A 26,007-nucleotide genomic window follows, 5' to 3' on the forward strand; every position below is an offset into this window, starting at 1 on the left:
AGGTCCCTGCCCAGTGTCCCACCTGTCCCCCCTCACCGCTCGGTGATTAAATGGCTGGAGGTGGGGCTCTTGGACAGAGGATTGCTGGGTACAACACAGCTCGAGAAGACAAAGAGCAATTCACCCCCAGGAGGGACCCCAGATGCTCTGCAAGGAGGATGCCCACCAAAGGGACACCTCTGTCCCACCAAAGGGACACCCGGCAGCGCCTGGCAGACAGGGGACAGCATCTCACCTGCGCGCGGACCAGTGACTCAAAGCTGGGTTTGAAGTAATCGATGCGGCTGCTGTAAAACTTGGGCATTTCCTCCAGGAGCTGCTTGTTTTTGGCTTCAAAGTCCTCCTTCACCGGCCTCAGCTCCTCACGGGCCTGGGAAAGGAGAGAGGACAGGGAGTCGGACATCTGGGAAATTGTCCTTTCCTCGGGCAGACCCGCACAGAGGCCACCCCAGGCCCGCAGAGTGCTCTGCCTTGACCCAAGGACAACCAGAGATCAGCTAATGGAGCCTGGTGGGACTAAATGACCACCTAAGAGCCTGGTGGGACCAAATGACCATCTAATGGAGCCTGGTGGGACCAAATGACCATCTAATGGAGCCTGGTAGGACCCAAGTGACCACCTAAGAGCCTGGTGGGACCAAATGACCATCTAATGGAGCCTGGTAGGACCCAAGTGACCACCTAAGAGCCTGGTGGGACCAAATGACCATCTAATGGAGCCTGGTAGGACCCAAGTGACCACCTAAGAGCCTGGTGGAACCAAATGACCATCTAATGGAGCCTGGTGGGACCAAATAACCATCTAATGGAGCCTGGTGGTACTCAACTGACCATCTAACGGAGCCTGGTGGGACCAAGTGACCACCTAAGAGCCTGGTGGGACCAAATGACCATCTAATGGAGCCTGGTAGGACCCAACCGACCATCTAATGGAGCCTGGTGGGACCAAAAGACCATCCAATGGAGCCTGGTGGACCCAAGCTCCGACCCCGGACCATAGGGAAAGCCATGGGACACCTAGACAGGATGCTGCAGAGATAATGAGCCAGGCAGTCTTCTCTCCTTCAGAAAAAGGGGGACAAAAAGCAGTCCCCAAGCTCAGCCGGGCTGGAGAACATCCCCATCCACGTTCGTGTCCTCTCGCCCTGCAATTCCCAAGAGCATCGCCAGAGGATCCTGCCCCCACCATCATTTTTCACCCGTGACCTTCAGCTCAGCGCGTCCAACTGGCTTCTTTAAACAGAAGCGTGGGGAGAAAGGGAAATGTCTCTGAGATGGTGTGGAAAAGGGCAGGAGGGGGTGGGCTGTGAAATATTAGACCGGTTCAAGTCTGCCACTTAATCCCGATGCCATTCCAACGGGCGGGGGGTGTTGGAGAAAGCCGGCAAGCCCAGCCCAGCCGCGGCGCCGGACCCGCTCCCCGGGACAGCACGCTGGAGGGCCGGCACGGACAAAGCCTGAAATAATCTCGGGCTTAAGAAAATCTGAGAGGCAAATGAGCAAATTCATCGTCTACCGTGAAACAAGGAGCGTTTAAATGCCCAGGGTGGGACACCAAACTGCAGAAGACTTTGAGCAAACACCTCCGAAGGGAAGATGCAGATTTCCAGCTCAATAAAAATCCCTGAGATGACGCTATTTCCCACCAAATCTGGGCACCTCTCGGATGCCCTGGGCTCAGGATGGCTGAAGGCTCCTGCGGGTGTTTAAGCTCACGCAGTGGGTTAGTTAGGATCTTTTGGGGGGAGAATTAGATTACACAGAAGTTCATTAAGGGGGAAAAAAAAAAATTAAATAACTAAAACCTGCTTAATCACCGGGACAAAAGCGTTCACATTTTTCCAGCCACAGCTTTAGTCACCGAGGCTAAGCGAAGTAAGCTGCTTACTATTAAATCGGAGGTCTCTTTTGTTAAGGCTGATAGGGCTATTCTTTAACACAAAACTTAATTTTTGTGGGGAAAGTAATCAGAAAATACATGTTCTTTGACGCCAAGAAAGTCAACTGTTCCTTCGAGGATCAAGCAACGTTCTGCAGGAGCGACAGATTTGGGGAGAAATGCTGGTGAAGATTTAATTCAAAAGAAAAAGAAACAAACAAACAAAAAAATCATGATTTCGCTAAAATTTGGGAGAGAGAGAAAAGAAATCTGGCAAAGCTTCCTGTTAACCAATTACTGTAATTTTCCAAGACGAATTTTTGTAACAGGTGGCAAACATCAAGCCTAGAAACGCTCTGATCTTCCCCTTTTCCCATACAGCTGCCTGCTCAGACGCGGAGGTCGGGGGGAAAACCCCCGTGCGCCGATTCCAGTGCTGGTTAATCCCCTGAGCATCCCCAGCTCCGGGGTTTTTTTTTCCCTTTTTGTTTTGGAAAACTGGCTCTTTCCTTTTGCTGAGTGCCCTAATTCACATTTCTGTGAAATATAACATTTTATTTCACGGGGGCTCGTCAGGGATGTCAAACACTGAGAGAAAACCTCTTCCCAGGTTTTGCTGGTGACACCATTTGGGTTCTGGATCTGTGAGCATCCCGGTACCTGGTGCAGCTTGGCGAGGACGGGGCCGGTCCTCTCCTTCTCCTCGTATTTCTCCACCTTGGACTGGAGGCGTTTGTAGTCCTGCAGCGTCTGCTCCCGTCTCTTCACTGCCATGTTCAGGCTGGGGAACACGCTATGAACCTGGCGAAAGGATGGGAAAGAGGGTTTTTGGGTGGGATATCTTGGAGGGATGCAGGATCCAAAGTCATCTCCCAGCTGAAAGTCCCCAAATAATTCAGGATTCAGAGTAAAAAATACCCAGGGGTTTAAACAAAGCCTGTTCCAAACACAAAAGCTCTCGTTGCAATCCTGGAAGAAAGGATTAAGTTTATATATAAAGATTTGCAAAGCCCTGCCAGGGTACGGGTGTGAGAGAGGAGAGCTAGAAGCTCACGCTTGGGTTTTTTTTTTTTTTCTTTTTGTGAAGGTCAATTCATGTGCCGAAGGGTGTGTTTTTAAATAATAATAATAAAAATCGAGCCAATTTTGCAAAGCCTGGTAAAAGTACTTTGAAGGTCCCAACCTGCTCCTGCGTCCTCCTGCCAGCCCTTCTGCTTTTACCATTAGCTCTTTATTTTTAACAAGTTTTTCCCCCCCGCTCTCTTCCAGCTGCTGTATTCAAGAACACGGAGAGCTGCCTTATCTGGGACGAGGGGACGGAAGCTGCTGCAGAAAACAAAGTTGTTAACTCCACCGAGCAAAGCAAAGGGAGAAAAATAAACAATTATTCCCCCTGTATAGCTAGTTAACGTGGTATTTTCCCAATACTGTGTTTGGAAAGAAAATAAGCAGAGAAACGAGTTGGATCGAAAATCCAGGAAAAATAAATACAAAGTGCAAAATAAATATGAAGTGCAGCAATTGTTGCTTTTTCGGGTAATTTCTGAGGTCTCACCCAGCTGAGAGGAGCTCTGTACCCCACACAGACGGATTAACAGCAGCCAGGCTACGGGAAGATTCGGATTGTTAAAATGTGTTACAAATTGAGGAAACATGAACATCTGACGGCGAAGACAAGAGAGAATATTTTTGAACGCGACAGAAGAGGGAAAGCCAGAAACTGGAGCGTTGCTCTCGTCTCCCAAATTTCAGTAGATCAAATTATACCGGCGGGGACCACTCTGGCGCTGGGTGCTGGGTTCGTAGGAAATGGGTCATGCTACTTTCAGGTGTATTAATTTAATCTCCACAAAGTATAGGGTCATTTTTGGGGGGGTAAGGCCAGGAACCGCTTGTGAAAAATGTGTCTGAACCGCCTGGTGATGATTTTAGTTCCTGAGAGGCAAGCAGACAGCTTTCTGAGAAATTTAAATGGAAAAAAACCCCAAAAAACAACCCTATAATCCAGGCTGGGGGGTACATTAGCAAAAAGAAAACCCCAAATGATGCTTTACGACTGGAATTTGCCTTAGATGCCATCAGACGCAGGGTTAACACAGAGGCTTTGGGGTTCAAACAGAACCACGGGTGCTCGCAGCTCTGCGCAGCTGCTCCATCCCCTGCTAAAATCCCATTTTCCGCCGCCGTGCTCACCCCGGAGGGTGCCCATGTGCCGGACCGGCGGGCACAGAGGCAAAGCTTTAGTCCCTGAGCCTTGACAGCTTGCAAAGGGCACGTGCCAGAAGCGAGGGAGACGGGGAAACATTTCTGTTCGAGATTTCTGTTCCAGCATCCTTCATGGCGATGGTGACCCAGGGATGTGTTCTTATCATCGAGGATAACTGGAGCTGGTCCGTGCACGGTCAGCAAGGCTCTCACGTGCTCATCCCATGATATTCTCCTTCTGATCGAGCTGGAGCAACCTGCAAAAGTCATCAGGGAGCTGGCCCAGCGTCGCCCAGCTGCCCGCGCGCGGATCAGATGCTGCTGCCCTCGACATTGCTTTTTATGGTCACCCTTGCGCGCAGCTCCCCATTATATTTAAATGCCGCCGTGGCTCACGCGTCCTGGCTGTGCCGGGCTCCAGGCACGGACTCTCCATCTCCTGGGCTATGGGGTGCTGCTAAAATATCTCCTCCCTCTATATAAGATCCAAAAAAATGCTGTGAGAGGGCTGGGGAAATGGGGAAGGGGGTGCCCAGGTTGGGGGGCCTCCTCGGTGTAAAAGCACAGCCGGTCCCTGCCAACGGCGCATGCTTCACGTCAGCAGCTTGCAGTTGCAGCTTCTGCAGAAATTTCTCGCAATTATTAATGAGCTGGCAAGGGGAAGGAAGGATCCCGGCAGGCTCTGGGCTTTATTTTGGTGTTATAGCCCTGATGGGGGGGGGGGTTTGGTAACGGCACACAACCTCGTACCCCTGGGAAATCCTCCCTTCCTGGGGCTGCAGGGACACTGGGTACTAACGCCGAGCTGTGGCTGTCCCCTCCAAGCCACCAGCGTGGCCTGGATGTGGCCATCACTGCCCGCACATCCATCAACTCTTGGAAAATGTGCATCAAGAAGATGTTGCAAAAAACACGAAGCCTTGTGTGGGTCCCCAATGCTAGGTGCTGAACGGCGTTTTTTCTGATGGCTCAGCTTTTGAGCCCTTTTCTCTCGCACGCTCTCCCGTGCTCGGCACTTCCAGGGCGCTCGTACATTAAAAGAAGCACGAGAGACCGAAAAATTATCACGCAGCCGCGTACATCGCACAAACCTGCTACCGCAGGGTAGAGCAAACCCTTGAGCTCAGCGCCGCAGCAAGCGAGAACACACAAGGCGATCAGCGACACAGTTTCCATTTACTTTGAAGTTAAATCTGGTTTTATAAAGGAAAAAGGCTCGATTTATTTTTTTTTTTCCTCCCTTTTTGTTCCTAGTATCAACTCGGTGCGATTTTGCCGCCCGTAATGGAAGGACTGTACTCTGGCAAAAAAAAAAAAAAAAACTACAGTGCTGGATCTGAAGAGGCTGTTAGTGTGTAGGCACAGCAACTACTGTCTCACAAGGACTTTTAATGCATAGATTATACGCTGCATTTCAGAGAGGGAGGGGGGGGACAGCTCAGCTCCACAAGCTGCCGTTAATAAAACGCTTCATCCCAGCTCCCTGCCTGCAACCCACCTTCCCGCAGCCCCGGCTCCAGTCTGGGCACTGGAAACATCGGCATGAAGCGATGGGTGGCTGAACGATGTGCACGGGGGACCTCGAACCACCCTCCGAGATGCTCGAGGGGTTTGCAAGCAGCAAATTTGAAACCCACTTGAGTTTTTCCTGAGCAGCCGCAGCCCAGCAGCGAAGCGGCGTGGGGATTTCTGCGTCGCTTGCAAACCAAACGTAGCAGCTGAGGTTGTCTCAGTGCAACGGTCCTTCACCAACAGCACCAGCAGAAAGGACCGGGACAGCCGCGGCTCCTCCTGACACCACCAGCGTGCCGCCTGAGCTCTCCCTGTGCCGACCCAGCTCTCCTCTTGTGCTGGTTTAATTTTCACGCAGGATTAGCTCAGCTCAAGGAGGGAAGCATGCTCCTTCCTTGGACTGATCTGGATTGAGGCGAAGCTGCCTCCAGCTCCTGAAGGAATGACTCCCTATGAATTCCCCGTTAATTTCAGCTGCTCAGAAATTCCCCCAGGGTTCAGAGAAGGGGGTTTCTTGCCCATGCTGAAGTCCTGCCTGTTTTTTTTTTTTTCCCCCCCATGTGTACAGAAATACGATCTCAAGGCAAGTGCCAGGGGTGGTAAACACCCGCGAAGGGTGATCGGGAGACAGGGGCTCCCGCCACTGCCAAGTTATTCTGATGACTTAATAAATTGCTGCATTTCACATGTCACCCGTGTCTTCACAAATATCTCGTGCATGTTATTTACAAACACTCCTCGGGAAAGCCTGGCCGTCTACAACCCCTCCAACAGCTCCTGCCAGCCACAAACACATCCCTTGGACTCCCAAGCCCTGCAAAAGCAATGCTACAAGGATCTCAAACCTTTTCCAAAGCCTTTGGCTGAGCATCGCAAACCCTCCCGGCAGCCGCGGTGCCAGCAGGCAAGGGACAAGGAGCATCATTAGTGCCACGGGTGGTGAGCAGCATCCAAACAGCATCAGCCGCTCTGGAAATGAAGTTCGAACACATAAACCCAAAATTTCAGCATTTTAGCAGGACCAGGGAAGCCTCAGAAGCAAACCCTGACCGTTTCAGCCATCCATTCCCCCCACACACGGAGCAAGGGCAACGATTCCTCCTGCTGCAAAATGCTCCGAGCAGCACAGATGAAAAGCAGATGTGGGGTTTATCGATAAACCCAGCACCATCCTCCTCCGTCCGCTCCACCCAGCCCCTGCTTTTGGAGGGGATGAGAGGGTCTGACAGCCGTAACCACCCGCAAATCCCCAGGACCGCCCTCTCTTACTCGAGACTTTCCTTTTAAATACAAAGCAAAGAAAATCGAAGCCGACTTAAAAAGAAAATTTGGTGGGTATGGTGCTAAAAGCCCAGAGCAGGAGCGAAGGTAAAACAGCAGCGCAGGGCATTAGAGCCCCCGCCACGAAAGCAGCTTGCAGAATAAGCCGCCGTTGTTCCCTGTCACTTTTTCGGCAAGGCTGCTGAGAGGGGATTACAGGACAGGCGGCTTAGAGGAGCAGGTGAGGGGAGATACGCAGGGATAACTAAAAGAAAATACAAATTACTGTCTCCGTGCTGCCGGCGGGGGGGTGAGAGGGGGAATGTACCAGTGAACTCCTCTTAGGATGACAGTTTAGCCCTGGAAAAAAAAAATAGAAATCACTCGATTCTCTGAATTATAAATCATGTTGCCACTTCGGCTCCACAGCAGCCTCCCATCAGCTTCCCGTAATTAAAGGACGGGGCTGGAGACACGCTGCCACGGAGGATAAAAGTGCCACCAGGATTCCCATCGCTGCCGGATTCGTTCGTCAGGCAGCCCGGCTGACAGGTCTGGGGCTTGGAAATGGAAAACTTCTCTCCTTCTCCAGCGAGAGGCTGCCAGCGAGCGGCTCTTTGCAGGGATGCTCAAGAGTGGGACCATCCCGTCACCTCCCTGCCCACAGCGAGGTCCCCGAGCAGCCCGTTGTCTCCTGTCCCTCTCCATCCCTGGTGCCTGCCCTGATGCATCCATGATCCTCATCCCGATGTATCCCCGAAGGATCACCAATGCTCACCCCAACGCATCCCCAGTGCTCATCCTGATGAATCCCCAATGCTCATCCTGATGTATCCCTGATGCTCATCCTGATGTATCCCTGATGCATCCCTGATGCTCTCCCTGTAATATTTGTCAAGGGGCTTCCTCCACCCCACTTTCTTAGTGTCAGCAATACAAAAGAGGCGCTAGGGCTTCAGAGCAGTAAAAAATATTGGTAAAACATTTATTTCTCTCATCTCAAATGCTCTCTTTGGCAGCCCCACGAGCTGGACTGGGCTGGCACACACGTGCGCTCTTCCCTGTGGCATTATTTAAGAGACAGCGGGTTGGAAAATGAAAGCAGAAGGAAGCAGGAAGGGTCTACGGCTGGCAGCAGATGGGGGAAAAGGAGTAACAGGGCGAGGGAGCGTGAGATGCTAAAAGAAAGCATCGGTGGATGAGATGAGGAGGAATTTCGGAGAGGCAAAAGGACGGCTCAGCGCGAGGCCGAAGCATCTGGGCTATGCTGGGGGATGCCTGCCATTCCTCAGCCCGTGCCCACACGTCCGTCGTGGGCCCGTCCACCCACCAGGAAGGGGGAAATTAAAACCAGCCCTTCCGACTGGAGCGAAAAGGAACAGAAAAGATGATGACGGTACAAAAAAGCAGCGAGTTGGGGATTAAGCTGAGAGCCCCGCCGCGGTGGGAGGGGGCCAGGCAGCCATGTGGCTAGCTTTGTGCACGAAATCCTCATTAGGGGCTCGTTAAGGACATGAAAGCGGCTTTTCCTGCTTCCGGTTCCCGGCACCCCTGGGGCTGCTGGTGGCCGGTTATCTGCTGGGGAGGAAAGGCAGCTTGAGGGTTCAGGGTAACGGCAGCGTTGTGGGAAGAAGACACTGACCCCCCGCCCTGCTCCGGGGATGCCAAGCACCGGTTGCTATCGCTGGCAGATTTTTGCTGACATAGAGCAAGAATTGAATTTCTACATCAATCTGCTGCAAACGGCTTCTGGATCGTACCTCTGGGACCTCCGGCGGTGCTGATGGCACCCAGGTGGCAGCACCCACGGTGACACCCCCCTAAAGGCTCTCCCTGCCCGGTAGCAGCCCCCCCGGCTTCGGCTGCGGGAGCAGGACCACGCTCGGAGCCACGGGCTTGGTGCCATGCCAGGGTGACCACGATGTCCCCACGCTCAGGGAGGTTCAGATGGATAGTTTGTTACCTCAAGGCAATGAGAATCAGCTCCAAACGTGAAAAGCATTAAAACCCGTTAATCTCCACACCACCTGGCTTATTCAAGCTCCTTCCTTCCTTAAATTCTGACACGCAATATGTAATATTAGGACGACGGTACCATCTATCACCAATCCCCGATCCACTCACTGTTCAGCCAAGCCAGAGTAAAGAACTGGAAAAGTGAAGGAAAAATCCACTGGTTGTCCCCTCCCTTGCCCCACATCCACAGATCTGGCGTGAAATGATGCAGACATCTCCCAAAGAGGAGAGCAGATCCCTCCCGACATTTTCCAGCCACCCCATCCCAAATCCGCAATATTCTCGCTACAGCTTTGCTCCTTCCCCAAAGTTCAAAGAGTGATTCCCATCCAAGGGCTTCTTGGGGCTCAAAAAAGCAAATCCCCGAACAACCCGACGTCCCCAGAAGCAGAAGGATTTAAACAATACGAGCCTCCACCCTCCTCTAAATCCACCACCACTTTCTTCTCCATGGTTTAACAAATTCTCCAATATTTGTCTGAAACCTATCCCTGGACAACTGAATGGAGATTTTACATGTGCCTCTGATTACAATATATTACCACTAACGATAATTGCCTGGATCATACTTATCTGTTTCTTTGGCTAATAAACTCTGAAAGACCACCAGTGAAGATGTAATAAAGTGCAGCTGTTGTAGCAAAAGCCTTTTTCTAGGTCAAAGTAAGTTTGGGGAGAGGCTGGGGAGGACTGTCTCTGCCATGGGAAGCAATACCTAACTGGAAATAAGAAGAGCTCCTCAAGGCAGCTTTCATTAATCTGAAACTTTTATCCTTAGAAACGTTGCTGGGGTTTATCTGGCAGCAGGACAAGGGGAGGTGCAAGCTCTGCATTTCTCTCCTGCATCTCATTAGCCTCAAAATGGACCCTTGGGCTCCTTAAAAATGTTCCTGGCTGCACGGCTCGGCCGTGCACGCATCGATGTTTGCAGAGAGTCAGAAAGAGGGAAGGAAAGGAACTTTTTTTTTTTTTGCTCAGCGTGGAGATACAGCCTCTCCGAGCGTGAAACATAAGCTGGTTAAGAGCACGGAGCAACTGTTTGCAGGTGCCAAAGGGCAGGAAGGGGAAAAAAAAAAACCATATTCAAGTCCCATGGAAATTTAGGAAGTTTGAGAGGATTGCCAAGGCTGGAAAGCTGCCAGGACGCTGGAGTAAACACCCTCACGGTTAACCAAGGACCAGAGAGATAACCGGCGAGCTGAGCGTTACACCTCGGGAGATGTGCTCCCAGGCATCGCGGAGGAAAAAACCAACTGTCCACGTGTCCTGCAAAACTATTTCCCTGATATTTCCCTATGGCAGGAATAATATAACGTGATCTTGCCTCAAACCCAAAGCAAGAGGATTGGGGTCTCTCCCTGTTTGTGCTCCGGCAGCATCCAGAGCATCCCGAGCCAAATGCTGCACAAAGGCAGAATAAGACGTCGGCGATGTGGAAAGGGGTTTATTGTCTTCGGGTAACAGCCCCATATGCTGCCCAGGGTTTAAAACACAAGGTTTGCAGGGAAAGGTGTTATCTTTCATTTCATCAACTAACACAACTTGGGGGGGGGGGGAACCAAACCATCATGAACATTTCAGAGACACAAGCCCTTCTTCCAATTTGAACAGAATGCTGGAAGAAAAAGTTAATGTATCTTTCATGAGGACAATCTAGATAATAAGCAACACAATTCCACAGCACAAGCCTGGGATTTTTTCTTTCTTTCTTCTGTTTTGTTTTTTTTTTTCTCTAAATAATCAAGAATTTCTGGTCGTGGATAGACGACCAAGGTAAAACTTGAGTCACCAAACATCCCCCGGATAGAAACACGCTGTAACCTCAGCTTATAAAACGAGATTTTACTTTCAGATCTGGGCAGAAACAACAACTTAAAAAAACCCAAAAAAACAACTCACCACCCTGTGTCAAACCTAAACTAAAATTGTTATTCAGCAATTTGCAACACTTACTGTCATATTAAAGTCATTTTATTTTATTTTCGCTCACTTGCTCTGTTCTCGTAACAAAACAGCAAATCTCAGGATTTCAGCAGACATTTGGTAGAGCAACTGAAGCACTCCGTAAACGCTCCGAGGGTACAGCCTGTGACACCGGTAATGGCTGCTAACGCCGGTGGAAATTGTGCAGACAGAGAGGAATTGCACCAGATGAGACCTAGGTGACAAAATTGCCGCGGTGCCGAGGCATGACTGAGGACTGACGCACCGTACGGCACCGGTGAGCACGGAACGGGGGAAAATATGGAAACCTGCTGCCAGAACATACTGTCAACAGGCTCTCTGATAATGTTTTATTTCCAAACCGTGCAATCTGCAGATAGGCATGGTCTGAAACTTTTCCCGTAGAGGTTTGCAAGACTTTCTCCAGGCTCTGAGACACCCCATCCTGGAGCAGTTCCCAGCCCGGGAGGGGGGATGCCGGGGTTTTTCTGTCCGTAATTCCTCTTTGCTCACTGTCTAGCTATGACAGCTCTCTAACGTACGTCTCTTTCTTTCCTGCATGGATAAAGCAAGCTTCTACTTTTTGATTTAGAAAACTTCCAAAGGAAAAAAACTTTCGTTCTGACACCAAAACACTCACCAGCCTGGGCTGGGCGGCACCGTCCATGCCGGCTGCCCGCTGCGAGCTCCCCGGAGCATTTTTGTCCTTTGGATGGAGCAAAGTGTTGGCAGCAACTGACATATAAATGGAGAGAAATTGAATGCTTTAATGCATTCAGTATTACTCATCTCAGGTGTTCTTTAAAATACAGATAAAGACATCTAAGACGCATGAGGTGTTCACCCTTGCTTCAGAAGAAGAGCAGGGACTCAGCTAAACCATCCCAGCGCTCCATGCCCCAGCTGGGAAGGGAGGAGGATGCCTTTTTGTCCCAGGGATGGGAACTATTATCTCTTTAGGAAGGGCTGATTCCTACTCTGGCAGCATCTCTCTGGATGATACACATCCCTAAAGCACACGGCGATGACAAACACTCGACAGAGCTCATAAGCCAACGTTGCTACTTACTTTTTCAAAGGCTCTATGACTGTCTTTTGGATCTGATTCACCTGTTGAAAGCAAAAAGGATGATTATATGTCAGGCTTGCTGAAAAAGCCTGTTTGCACAACGAGACATGTTTGCACAGTGCCTACCACAGGATGATGCTGGCTTCTGAGCACAACCACAATGCCCTTTCACCAAAAAAAACCCAGCAAACTTCTCCCGTCTGCTGGGGATGAGCTGAAATCCCCAGTCCAACCAGAGTCAGGAGTAAGATTATAGAGAATCTCATGTGGGAAGCATCTTGGAGATGAAAAAAAGGTAAAGGAGGATCTGTCTGCAAGGGCAAGATACCAACAGCACCCAAGCACACCCTGGTCTCCCCAAACCCATCTTCACCTTCTCCTGGTTGAAGGAGTCCATCCTCTTCATCGCCGTGTCGAAGGCGGTGACCATCTCCAGGAAGCCGGGCTCCTGTTCGCACAGGGGGTTCGACAGCAGGTCCGATGAGATCTTCACAGCCGACTTGGACATGGCTGTGGGCATGCAAAAGAAAGAGAGGGTCATGTCTCAACTGGGGGGAGAGCCACGCAACCCCTCCTTGCCAGGTCTGGCACCTGCAGCTGCAAAGGGTGGGCAGAAATCGGGGACTTCAGCCACCGAGGCGGGGTTAAAACAACTTTCCAGGAAAATATTCACTGGTGGTCGAGAGAAAAGAAAGGAAGAGCCACCAATTCACTCACATAAACACCCAGAGAACTGTTGTCATATGTTAAGTCTGAACCACCCCGATATACAGCTTGTGATGTTACCAGAAATAACACCCGACCGACAAAAGCACCGCTCTCTTAAAAAAATGTAGATTTTTTTTTTATACATCTTTTCTCGACAGCCTATTAAGTGTCACTCTCAGTCTCACTACAGCTCTTCCACAATGAGAAAAATCACAGTCCATTAAGTCTTTCAAATGGCTTTACAAAAATACATATTTGAAGTGGATTTAGTGCTGGTGGAAAAGGACCAGACTGACAGGACTGGAAGACGAGGTTTCTCTTTTACTCTTAAAATAGGCGCTACTACCCAAGCAGCAGAGACACAAGCTGGCTAAGCACTTTCCCTCAATCAGCCAAAACTTTCTGCCTGTGGAGACCAACCCCATGAGGCAGGGGAAATAAAAAGGCTGGAGTCTCTTCAGACCCTGAGACTGTCACCAGGAAAATCAGAAACTCCAGGTTGCACACTGATGGGCTTCAGTTCCTGCCTCGATGAGCACTTCTGCTTGTTTTCCATCACACACATCTCTCTCTCTATCCACACACTTGGTCTTCAAAGGGAAAATCAAATCCCTACGACAGGACCGCTGCAAAAGAGCAAGCAAATAGCTAAGGTACAGAATGGAAAAAAAGATGAATAAAAAGGCAAGCATCAATATAAATGGGAATAAAGAAGCAAAAAAAAAAAAAGTCACGGGTACTGAAAAAAAAAAAAGTTCTTTTTCGTCAGCACTGCTGGCTGGAAGTTATTCCAGTTTCAGATCAGAAAGCCAGATGCTTGAGCCGTGCTACAGATGAGCTTTGGAAAGAGTCCTACTGTACTCGCTCAGATATTAAAAGTTAAAGTCATCTGAATAATGGGGCTTAAGATCATAAACCAAGGGGTTAAACATTCTGATTTAAAGGTTACACACAATTATACAGAGAGCTCAGAAGCTAAATAGCTGGGAAGCTCAATGCAGAACAAGACGCTAACTACAGAATAACAAAGCTACCGTATCCGTCTATTATCCAAACATGAAGGATTTAGGCATTTAAACCTTTAAACAGATGGGATATAATCCATATGTGTGACCACATCTGAGGAAGGATTTGTGCCAAAATGGGACGGAGTTATGAACGGCAGAACTCCTTCAGCTGGAAGAAAAATTAGTTTCCCTTCTTAAGGAGAGGACTGGAAGTGTTCTGCAGCGAGGGGAGCGGCAGCGAGGTCGTGCCGGGAGGCCACAAACCGGGGCTTTTCGGCACGTTCAGCAAAACTTTGGGCCAGACACTTCCCCTCACCTGTACGGCTCCGACAAAGCAAAACTGAGCCACTGTAATCCAGGGGAGCAGATCTGCATCTCATTTCCAAAGGAGAGCGTTTGTCTCCGATTAGAGAACATCTTCCTGCTCCTTAAGATCCCATTTTGTACAGAAAGAGGGTGGGGAAGGGGGCTGGTGATTTTTAGCCACAGTACAGAGTGCTGCTAATAACCCGTACCCTGTTCCCAGCCAGGCTGCTGCAGCTGGCAGGGCAGCAGCCGAGCAGGAACATTTTTGTGCAGACGGAAGAATCGGTCTCTTTTGGAGCTTTTTTGGCAGAAGGTGGAGACTCGAGCCACCAGGTCTGGTTTGCTAGCGAGTGTTTGCAGGCAGTGAATAATCAACCTCCTCAGCACAGAGCTCCAGTGGAAGAAATAAGACACTCAGGGGGACACAAGGCTGATACACTGCCATCCTTGTCGGACACGGAGGCTGGATGTTGGCTGAGCAAGCACAGCTATCTCCTCTTGGGAACAGGCACTGCCAGGTGAGGAAAGCAGTCCTTGGTGCTCGATCAGACCCTCCTCCTTTGCCTTCACCCATCCCTCACCAGAGCACATTCAAAACCTTCCTTTACACTCATGATTTCATGCCTTTAAATGAGAAATCAGATCTTACTGGATCTGGCCAAGGCTCATTTGTGACTCTGCCATGTAACAGAACGGAAAAAGAAAGTCCTCCCACAGCTCCTCTGGGACTTGAAATGCTCCATATAAACAACGCCCACTGCAAGGGAGGGGAGGGGAATCCTTAACAAGGAAAAACTTACCACGGATCCCTGACAATGACCAAAGTCCCCAAAAAGGGCAGTTTTCACCCTGGAAAGGAGTCCTGCCAGCGCCGGTTACTGGTGCCTTTCCCACCGCCCTCCCTGTGCAAGCACACACACGTGCCACCATGGTGCTGGAAGGGTGGGAGAGCGCGGGCAAGAGCTGGGATCTGTGTTTGTGTCTGGCAATATCCGAGCACGCACACAGATGTACACACAGGTGAGAGCCTGGATCACAGGAAGCCCCAAATTGGCCAGTCCTCCCGCTGGCAAAGCACCCGCTGGGGCTCCATCCCACTCCTCTGGCCCTCGGCAAACCCAACTCCCACGAGATGAGTGTTGGACCAGTCCAGCCCACCCCTGTTTGCGCTGGTGCATCTGCCTTGGCTCTGGAGCATGTGGGGGCCCGGTACAAACAGGGACTAACTCTAAACCACACGCTGAGAAAAACCATCTGTGTTTAAAACAGTTCCTCGCTGCATGTTTCTGCAGGCTGCCCCGTTCGGTTCAATAACCGGCCTCCGCCGAATCCACTTCTCCCCGCTCCCCTCCACCACCTCGCTTTGCTTCTCCTCTCTCCCATTTTTGTTTAAACCCTGCACCACGCGGTGCAGTCACACCGGTTTCCTACTCGAGAAGCCATGAACAGAGCAGCCAGGAGCCGCCGTGCCTCGGGAGGGGACACCCGAAGGGCAGATGTCACCCGTGCAGGCGGTGCAGGCAGAGTTTATTTTTTTATTGCTTCCTACATCACCCACTTCCACGAGGCCAAGCCCAAGCGAGCAGCCACCGAGGGAAGGAGCAGGGTTATACCTCAATGAGAGCTGCCAGGTCAGTGGCTGGTGCGTGAAACACGGCGATGCCTGCGGGGTGCTCTGCAGACCCCCCAAAACCTTGTCCCACCTTCCTGTGGCTCCAGCTAGCATCAGATGCCCTCAACTGAAGCAGGTAAATACGTAATCTCGACACAATGGGCTCAGCTGCAGCCTGCTCCTGCCTAACACGAGAACCAGAATAATTACTCCTATTTTTCGGTTGCAGAAACAGGCAAAGAAAAGAAAGCGACTTGTCCAAGGGCACAGAGCAAGGCACAGCTCGAGAGATGGGGACTGAGCCCGTAACATACTTTCTGTTCCCTCGGTTGAGATACCACTCAGCAGCCCTCGTGCAGATGGCCTTGTAACTAAGCAAACTGAGTGGGACTGAGATCTAGATTTGTTTTCCAGACTTGTCACAGATTACTCATGTGATCTTGAGAAAGTCACTTCATCTCTTTTGTGGCCAAGTTCACAGTCTATGTATCCTCCAGTTACATACCCAAGTCTGCATCTGTGCTTTTCTTCATATCCTTCTGAAGTTTTTTGGTCTGATCTTCCAATCTGAAAGATGGGAGAACAAGGCAAAGTCTGAATCTTGGAAAGAAACAAACCCAAGTGCATCATACGTGCAACAAATCATTTATGGGCTGAAGATGCTGGCTTCTGTTGTGAGTTAAAAATATCCCAGCAAGGCTCGAGGAAGTTCAGTGCTGCCCAGCCTTTTTCGGGTTGTTTTCAGATGGTTTTCAACCTTTTCAGGTTGGTAATCTCTTATTCAAAGTCACATATTTTCTTAAGTCCTCACACTTACCAGGAATGGCGAAGCCAAATGCTTCCAGCTGATAAGCGTGAGCTCCTGTGACACAGCCAGGCTGGTAAAACCAAGATTTGGCCTCAGAGGTGTTGAGCTGCTCAGTGACCCCACAGTTTTTTGGCAATTTTACACTCTTTACTTCAGAGCTGCCACAATCTGCAAAGCTCAACCCCACCGCAAATACTTCTTAGGCCACCTTTGAACACCCAGCCACCAGAGAAACTCGGAAGAATTAGAAATGACAGGGCAGCGAGGGATTTGCTGGGAAAAAACGTAACTGGCTAAAATTTCCTGGGAAGATGCAATAAGAGGGCACAAGAGAGAAGTATGCGACTGTTCCTGTTTTACCAGTGTGGTTGATACTCACTGCTGAAGCTTTCCATACTCCCTTTCAAAGTCTCTCTCCACCTGTGGAAAGAAGAGATGGAAATCAGCTCGGAGGAACTGCAGCAGAGCCTGGAGTGGAAAATACCTGCGCAGGGAAACTTGCCCCCAGGAAAAGCCCACACGAACCCCGGGAAGCTGCAGCTAGAATGGGAGTTATGCTTCCAAAGTAAATGAAATCTTGGTTTTTTTTGTTTTTTTTTTTCCCTCCAGACTCTCTTAGAGCAAAAGACGCTGCCACCGACTGCGTCAGCTCATTCCAAGGATGTGCTCCATCCAGCGCATGAATTGGAAGCCGACAGAATAAATGGGAAAGCCTTAAAAGCCGAGACATCGCAACTTCGCACTGACACAGGCGCCCACAGCTCGGCTCGCTGCTGGCGGGGGACGAGCTCGCTTTCTTTTCCAGAGCCACCAGCGTCCCAGAAGCCGCGAGGAGCCACTTCTCCTCCAGCAGCAAGGACCCCCGTCGGGGCTGCCAGACCCCCACCCAGCCGCTCTCTCTCCCTCCCCATCCCCAACAGGATGGTTTTTCTCCCACCCAAAACCCTCAAGCCATTACTGAGCCCTCCAGTCTTTATATTATTTCTCCCTCAAGGCGCTCCTTATTCCTGCAGCAGCTCCTCCGATGAAAAATCTCGGCTGGAGCAGCGGGCCGAGCCGCCGAACCTCGCGAAGGGAGGAGAAACCTGCGCTGGCGAAGAGCACCGAGCTAAAGCACAGCCTTCTCCTGGTGCTACATCAACGACTGCTTCCTCCTACTTGCTATCTGGCAGCAAATCTCCAGCGATATGAGATATTTTAAGGAATTTTCCTTCCATGCTGACTGTTTTAACACACGCTTAAACATTCATTCCACACCTTGTCGACCGAATAAGCAAATGGATTTCAATTGACCAGCCAAGAGTAAATACACGTGTTTTTGTTGTCATGGGATCAAAACTAGGTTCATCGGTGTTGTCAAGCTACCATGCTATTAAGGAAATGCTAAGTGTTGCAAAACAGCCAGGACGAGAAGGATCCAAAGGTTTGTTCCAAATCTTCAAGGCTGTCCTCGGGATTTCAAACCCCGGCTCGATGGAACAGCGTTACGTGAAACCAGAACGCTTAAAAGGGACGTTTGCTTTTCAATCCAAATTGCTATTAAAAGACCGGTATTTTAAGATAGAACCCAGTCATCCCAGTTTTCTTGAAATCTCCTTTTCTAAATATCTTTTTACTCTTGAACTCGGCAGCGATGCGATCAGCCCGACCTGAAGTGTCAGCCCCATTCCCAGGGACAGCTGTCCTCACCATCAGCTCCCACCATCCGGGGGGACGCATGCCGGTTCTCTCTGCCGCTGAAAAACCTCCACCGAGCTCCGACTCCCTTTTCGTGCTGCTAAAAATGGTCGGTGGAGAACAGGCATGGAGCAGTGTGGGGGCAGCTCACACGACTTGTGCCGGGTTCGCAGTTCTGCAGAAATCCGCAGCAGCTGGTGCCTGGAGGTCAGGTAACCAGCACATAGTAAAAAAAAAAAATCACCCCCCATTTCGATGGCTGTTCCGGCTGCTAAAATAACCAGGGAGTATTGCACTCTATTTATATGCCTGATGTGTGAATTGTTTTGGTTGCAAACCAGAGAGGCTTGGGCATGACTCAAAAAATATGTCCTTTGAAGGCTGGTGGGATCCTTCCCCGGGTGCGGAGCTCCAGCCCTCGCCACGGTCAGGAGGGCTGTGTCTGCTCAGCAACCGGTTCCTCCAAGAACTGGAGGTTTTGGCCATGAAATGAAACCAAAGATTCCCAGTATCTGCCCCTTCCCTTTTGCTGGTTGATTCCCCCAGAGCAGAGACGGGCAAAAGGCATCGTTGCCTAACAGATACGAAGGCAAAACTTCCCCACCCCGTGATGTGAACCCCCAAACCTTCCAGGGCTTCCGAGCTTCCCCAAAACCAACCCAGTTTGCCCATGTACTTTCTACATAGGATGGAGGTGAATCTAGAAGGCGGCACTTCAGCTGCCCGGCCTGACTCACGTCTCCAGTGCCATCGATTCAGAGACAGCTGCCCGAGGATTGCTCTTATTTTTCACGCCCACAGGAGCAACTGGCTACCAGTCATCACAGTCTGCAGCCTGATCCAGCCCTCTCAAGTCGTCGCCGGTCTCGTTGGCATTGCAGGAGCCCAGATATCTGACACAAGCAGCCAGAAGCGGGGCCCCCCGTGCACTGGACAGAGCCGACCCGCTCCCACGTGCTCCCAGCGTGCAGATTTCCAGGCGGCAGCGACTGGCGGATCACAAGGAGGAGAAGCTGAGAGCAAGCCAAGGAACATTTTGCAGAGCACAGAGTAATTTCCACTCCCGGTAGCGATCATCAATGGCCACACATCCCCGACACTTACGGCAAAAGGCTATGGATAGGATGATCGCGTTAAGAGTAACGAGAACAAGAAGTACAGGCAAGAAAATTACAATATCCTGAAGGGAAGTTTCCGTAATATTAAAATAATCCCACTTCTCTGCAGCCTCCTTCTGAAAACTCAAAATCAAAACGTGTTTCTGTACTGAACAGCTTTTTCTTCTAGGCATACGGGCTAGTTAATGCAAGATCGCTCGTCTCCGGGTTTTTATTTAAATCTACATAAAGAACGATGAGTTCTTAAAGGCACTGAAATAAAACAACGTTCTTCTTTTTTCACCCAGTTATTTTTGTTTGCAAACACTGGGCCTTCCACCTGCCAGAACATCCCTCCTGCTTAAAGGGCAGTATCATCATCGACACCATGGTTACAAGGCAACGAAGCAAGGCCAAAGCCAACGCTACAAAGAGATGGAAATAAGGGACTGTGATGAACCTTCTTCTTCCCCTGAGGTTAATTTCTTCTCGGAGGAGGAGGACTAGCTGATTTCTACATCTTCCAGTGGTCTCAGCCTCTTCGTGGGTCTTGGGAAAAAGAGGGAAGCAAATGCTTCCTCCTCCCTCCTCTCCAGAAAAAAGAAACTCATAGAATTAGTCCAGAAATTCTGCTATAACCTGGAACTTCTGAGCTTTGGCCATCCCATCAAGAAGAGATTCCAGGCAAGTAACGGGGGGGAATATTCGCTCTGTGTCCCACAGCAGAGCCCTGGGCCAAAGCAACGCTGCAGAGTGCGGGTGCATCTGGGACTTCACCGAGAGCTTCGCCACCCAGCAAGATCTCCACGAGAAAGCCTTCAAGAAAGGCTGCTTAGGCGGCACGCTAAAAGGGAAAAAGGATGCACGTCCGAACCACAGAGACCAGTTACGTCCCGCTGAAGATGGAAGGAAGAGAGTGAAAATGAGTAAAATTATTTAACTGGCATCACTAGATCTCACCCCACCATTCCTGTGACATTTCCTCCCTTATTTGGGGATTTCCAGCTCGCCGGTGGAGCCCAACGGAAAGGCATCGGCAGCTGCAGTGGAATCCTCCTGCTCATGGAGCTCCTCCGTCCGACATCCCTGGGGAAGGCAGAGCTGCTGGGATGAGTCAAGGAAGGGAGGCTTGGCAGGCGCGCGGGCCCACGGCTCAGGTCTGCCCTCCCTGCCAAGCTGACTCACCCGAGGTTAGGCAGCGAGGAGGAGGAAGGCGAGCCTTCTGAGTCAGCCCAGGCCACAGCGCTGCCGAGGGAGGGAGAGAGGGAGGGAGAAGGGGTAAAACCGGGATGAAGCGAAGGGGCTGTGCGCTGGGTTACCCCATCCCAAGAGCAGGCTGATTTCCCCAGCTGCCCACCCGGCTTTATGCCCCATGGGGATTCACGGCCAGCTCTTCTTCCCGGTAACCTGCCAGCTCGGCTAACCGGTGAAGGGCAGGCACAGCCTCGGGGTGATGCCCATGAACTTCAGCCAGCTGGAGCTGCGAGAGAGCTGGGAAGACAACTCCAGCTCTGGTTCCAGCGTAACCTCTGCTTGGACCGAAGTTATCCCGGGGGAAGGAAGAACATCTCCGCTGTAAGAGGCTTCATCGCTGCATCAGATTTGAGCAATAAACATTCTGCAGAGAGATATAATTCTAACAGGTTTACCTCCTATCACTGGGCATTAGTTTAATTGGGCTGTTACCGTGTCCTCTGCCGCTCGGCTGACAGCAGGTCCTCTCGGCGCATTAGATCCTCCCACCCGGCTCCCGGCCCCTCGGTGAGCCCGGTGACAGATGCTCTTTTCAGGGGAGAGGAGGGGAGAGATTATGTTGTCTGGAATTGGATTTGCCCAGGTTAAGGTGGAAACAAAGCAGAGGCATGTCTGGGGGGTGGGAGATCACTTCAGTTCACCAGTCGATATTTTCGACGGGGGTTTCCTTCTACCTGAAGAGCTCAGCTGTGGCTGACACCATGCCCTTCTTCAAAGGATCAGAAGCGAGTGGGCACAGGGAGTCATGACTAATTCCCTCTGCAGCCTAGGCAAATTGCTTTTCAGTACTACTGCCGGCCTCCGATTTGACACCAGCCCCAGGATCGTTTCATCAAGGAAAGCAAAGCGAAGCCTCTCTCAGCAAAGCGATTCTCCCCTCTCCTGCGCTCGAGTTACACGCCCCATGGAGATGCAAAGAAATTAGATCCTAACAAATGCTTTTTTTTCCCCCCCCCCTCCCTCCCCTTCCTCCTCTTTTGTGGTCCGATCTCTGTGAGTGGGAGATCCTCTACCCACAACCACTTCCCTTCTGATGGGCTTGGGATGCAGCCCTGGAGATGCCACACCTTCCCGCTTCCTGCAGCGGGCTCCAGAGGCCAACATCTGGAATATCACAAACCTCGGCTGCTACCGCTGTTCCCAAAAAGCCCGCACAGATGGAAGGCCTCAGCCTGCAACCGGGAGGGAAAGTTGGGGGCCTCGAGCTCGCTCAAGCTACAAAGCAGCCCCGACACTTCCCCAGCGCGATGCCGAACGCCTGGCTCCCGGGGGACACGGGTGGTTTCCTGCTGTTTGTTCTGCTTTGAAGAGCTGCTCTTCACACTTACTGCGAGGCTGCAAAGCTTTGGGCTTCCTGTTTTCTGCTTTCCATGGATCTACTGCCTGGAGAGTATCCTCATCATCATCATCATCATCATCAACACACGGCAAGTGGAAGCCGTTTAAAAATCTGAGCTATCGAGTTGTTGACACAAAAACTTATTGTTCTTCTTGGGAGAGTGAGGAAGACGGGGAAGGAAAGAAGGAAAGGGAAAAGGCCTGGAAACACTTGTGGCGCTGAATGAACCTCTGCCTGACGGATATTCTGAGCTGTTCTATTTAATATACACACACACATATAGATATATATAAAAGCAATGCCTGCCAACTGCCGCAGAACAGCACATACCAGCGGCTCAGGAGAAGACAAGCTCTCCAAGGTGCAACCGTTCATCTGCACGGCGCCCGAGCTCCTGCCGCAGCTTGGGGATGGAATTCAGCAGCCACAGAGCATGGCCCAGGGGAGGGAAGGGCTTTCAGACAAACCCCTCGCAACACCAAATGCGGCAGGAGCGGAGGAAAACCAGCAAGAGAGAAAATCTAGTCAACTTGGATGTGAGATTGGGTGAGATGGAAATGTCCAAGAAAGCTGGCCAAGACACCCAGAGCTGCAGAGCAGTTGGTTCTTGCAACAGCCTGGAAGGACACCGGTGTTGGAAACACAAAATCTCATAGAGTAAGGCAATGTGGGGCTCCTGAAACAAAAGGGAATGGGTGTGAAGACCTGAGGCTGGTGGGCTGCCTCACCTTCTGCCTGCTGGTCGCCAGCCCCTGGGAAAAGGGCAGCTGAAGAGATGCAAAAACCATTGAGGGATTTTATCAGTCCTTGTCTTCATCGCCTGCCTGGCTTAAATTTTGTACTGACAGTTTGGAGCCGTTACAGAAAATTGCTGCTTTACGGCAGCAGACAACGACCGAATCCTTAAAAAAAAAACAGGAGAATGGAGCCATAAAGGGAGTGGCAGAATTAGCCCTCTGCTTCCAAGGGAAAATGTCATGTCCCAAGGAGAAACTGCCCCGTAAACACGAATGCCCACGCATCCAGCGGAATTAGCCGCGATGAGTGTCCCAGAGAGGAAGGATCAGAGATGTCAGTCTGTTCAAGGGATTAGGTCACCAACGCCGTTATAAAGACAAGGTCTCCACCGTGCTCACCGTTGGGGCACTTATTTTAGAGCAGGTATGCAGGTTAGTCTTTAGGCACAGCTACTGTGGGGTCCCACAGCTTTTTTTTGCCCAGGACAAAGGCAAAGCCCATCTGCTTAAGAAGGGAAAATACCACAGCCAGCTGCAAGCAACAGCGCTCGGGATAGGAGTCTCAAATCCATGAGAATACAAAATGCTTTTTTAATTTGCTTTTAAAGCAAATGCTGTGCAGCACAAATTAATTCACGCCCGAGCACTAAGCATCTCAGCTTATAAGCCTTTCTTTGGAAACAGTTATATTCAGCGATCTGAACCACTCCTCCTCCTCCATCTGCTCAGAAAGGATGAACAAACAAGCCATTGCTGAAAGAAGGAAGGAAGGAAGGAAGCCCGTTCAGCCATCTCCGAGGAAAACTGTGCCAGACCCAAAGAGCTCTTCCCCTCACCACCACCACCACCCTCCTTCCCAAAAAAAAAAAAAAAAAAAAAATTCCCAAGAAACAGATCCCAAACCAAAATACTCTCCCCGGTTTGGGGCTCCCCCTCACTCCTCGCACGAGGAACCGAGCGCTGGTCACACGCGGCAACAGGTTCTGCTCGCTCCCATCTCCCTCCCACGCGCGCGCACACGCACACGCTCGCAAAATGGGACGAGTCAAAAGTGCCGGCTTGACTCATCAGCCACATGATCAAAGGCTGGATCTAAAAAGGGGGAACTGGTTTACTCACTGTCTTGGGTACAATCTGTTTCTTGGGCTGCCCGATCTTGAACGGTATCCTGGAAAAGAGAGAAGAGAGAATGTGTAAGCAAACGATGCTGCCCTCAAACAGCCCAGCCTCGCGGGTCTCGTCCTCGCTGATGGGTTTTGGGGTGAGCAGGGTTTGTCCTGGGGCAGCAGCACCCCTTTCTGTGCAGCGTGCTCCCCCTCCGAGAGCTGGGGTGTCCCCCAAGGCCAGCACCTCCACCTCCAGCACGTCCCTTTCCCCAGCGTCCTCATACAGCAGATAAATGCGATGGATGCTCCAGGCGTTCCTTGGCAAAATAAAACGGCTGAAGAACACGCTATGTTTAAAAACAAATCCAAAGGGAAGGGGAAAAAAAAAAAAAAAACCTAAACCCTGTAAATATTTAGAAAGAGGATATTAATAAAAGTAACAACCCGAGTGTCTGGAGCTGCGAGCTGCTTCAAAGGATTTCTCGGCTACAACAGCTGTAGGAGCGGCTCACCTGCCAGCAGAACAGCCTTCATTCTTAAAATCTTTAATATGGTTGCTAGTAAAATCTGGGTTACCTGAATTGCCACGCGAGCTAGCGCGAAGGTGAAGAGTACTCCAAACAATTTACACGACATATGTAAGGGCGGCTGGGTCAGGCGGTTACAGCCACGCAGCCCTCCTGAGAATTGGATTTCTTTCACTTATCGGTATAATAAAAATCCAGGAATTCAACGGCTGTTTTCAATGTGTTTAATTAAGTTAAAGAGGTGCTGCTGGCTTAAAGCATCTCATAAAAAAATCTCCCGATGCTTTCTGCATCGCACTGCTTTAACTAAAAAGAAAAATTCGGTTCCATATTGAAACCCAAGCGTCTTTTCCCAGAGATGTCTCACCTAGGGCATGCCTAGAGCCCACCGGCGTCCCATCCCTGGGGAAGGTGCTCAAGTCCCCTCTTGGACCTGCCCAAATTCTCACCCTTTTCTCCAAAGTCTAAGCAACTCAGATTTATTTTTGGACTCTGCTTTGGCTGCTGGTCCCACCGCCTCGCAGGTTTGCTTCTCCCACTGCCGGCCAGCAAACGCCTGCCTGGTTCTGTTTATTTCTCATCAGCTTTACTTACAGGTTCCCCTGCACCGATCGGAACCCCAGAAAACATTTTTATTGGTGTTAATGTGTTGTAAAACCCAGCTAGGAGCGATGCCACGCGATGGGAGAAAGTGCTGGTGACGAAGTGACCCGCCAGCCACGCGGACGGAGCGAAACCACGATTATCCGATGCCCTGCTCCCTCCCGGCCCCGCTCCTGCCCGTCTTCACTGTTTTGGAACCAACGATGTAATTAGCCGCCGGTAATAAGCCGGGGCTGCAACCTGTCCGTACCTCCCGAGCGGCTCCGGGAGCTCAAGCCAACCTGAGTCACCAGGTTTAAATTTAAATTTTTTCTGGTGAACTTCCTGTTTATGGTTCTCCGGTTGGTCCGATATAATTTGAGGTTCTTAACCCTTTCCAGCTCCGGTGGCAGGCCCGGCAGCCGTGAATCACACTTCTTTTCTAAACAAACACTCCTCAGGTGTATAATTATCCTGTCAATAACTGGGTGTGTGGTGCCTTACAGGAAGAAAGCATAATAAAAAAAAAAAAAAAGGATTTTTTTTCTTTGTGTTTTCCTCCATGGGTCAAATATAAACCCAAATGAGGCACTTCCCCGACTCCCGCAGGCACAGGCTGTCCCGTCCGCAGCCAGGTGCCGTCACTCGATGTTTTTGGAAGTGATGGCATCAAGCTATCTCGGTGGAAGGAGGAGAAAAAGATGCGATTTTTACCCAAGGGACTGAGTTATCCCAAGAAAACCCAGCTTGCACGACGAGCTGTGGCGGCAGCTGGGCCATCTCCAGGGTTCAAGCTGGAGCTGGGCTGGTTCCTAGCGGGAAAGCACAATTAAAAGGGTGATTCAAGCATTACCTGCGCCCAGCCTTCCCCTCTCCCTTGTCCGGCTGACGCGGGTTATTTAGAGAAGCAAGCCTTGTCGCTGTCTGCTGGCAAGCTGGGTGAAATCAAGACAATTTGGGAAATTAAAGAGGGATGCAGGCATCGGTCGGGTACCACTGAGCTGGCAGCAGCCGAGGGGAAGGCAGCGGGGAGCACAGGGGGTCCCGTCCCGCATCTCTGCTGCATCGCAGAAAGTGGGGAAAAAAAAAAATAAAAATTCCAGCTACTTTTTTTCCAGAACAAAAGTCACTGGAGCGCTTCACAACACTGCAAATACACGCTGAAGCGGTAAATGTCTCTATTAGCATCGTGATGCCGGTTGGCTAATTATGTCTGTCTCGGTAAAACCTCTAAAAAATAACCCCGTGCGAGTAACAGCTATTCGCCAATGAGGTTTTTGTTGTTGTTGCTATTTTACAATTTGATATAATCTTCCTGGGTTCTGAATCTTTGCCTTTTAATATGGTTCTGTGGGGGGGAAA

The 26,007-nt window shown here is 50.6% G+C and overlaps 1 protein-coding gene across 1 annotated transcript in view; it reads right to left on the reverse strand.

The window, feature by feature from the left end:
- Positions 1-235: 235 nt before the first annotated feature.
- Positions 236-26,007, reverse strand: part of BIN3 (bridging integrator 3) — a gene marked incomplete at both ends in the record, with an annotated part of 31,807 nt that continues 6,035 nt past the window's right edge. The window contains 7 exon segments of the mRNA XM_010080502.1: positions 236-370; positions 2,540-2,680; positions 11,882-11,926; positions 12,259-12,395; positions 16,024-16,085; positions 16,706-16,746; positions 23,550-23,598. Of these exon segments, the coding sequence (XP_010078804.1) occupies positions 236-370; positions 2,540-2,680; positions 11,882-11,926; positions 12,259-12,395; positions 16,024-16,085; positions 16,706-16,746; positions 23,550-23,598 (610 nt within the window).

Source organism: Pterocles gutturalis, unplaced genomic scaffold (assembly GCF_000699245.1).
Source record: "Pterocles gutturalis isolate BGI_N339 unplaced genomic scaffold, ASM69924v1 scaffold20274, whole genome shotgun sequence".
Classification (NCBI taxonomy): Eukaryota; Metazoa; Chordata; class Aves; order Pterocliformes; family Pteroclidae; genus Pterocles; species Pterocles gutturalis.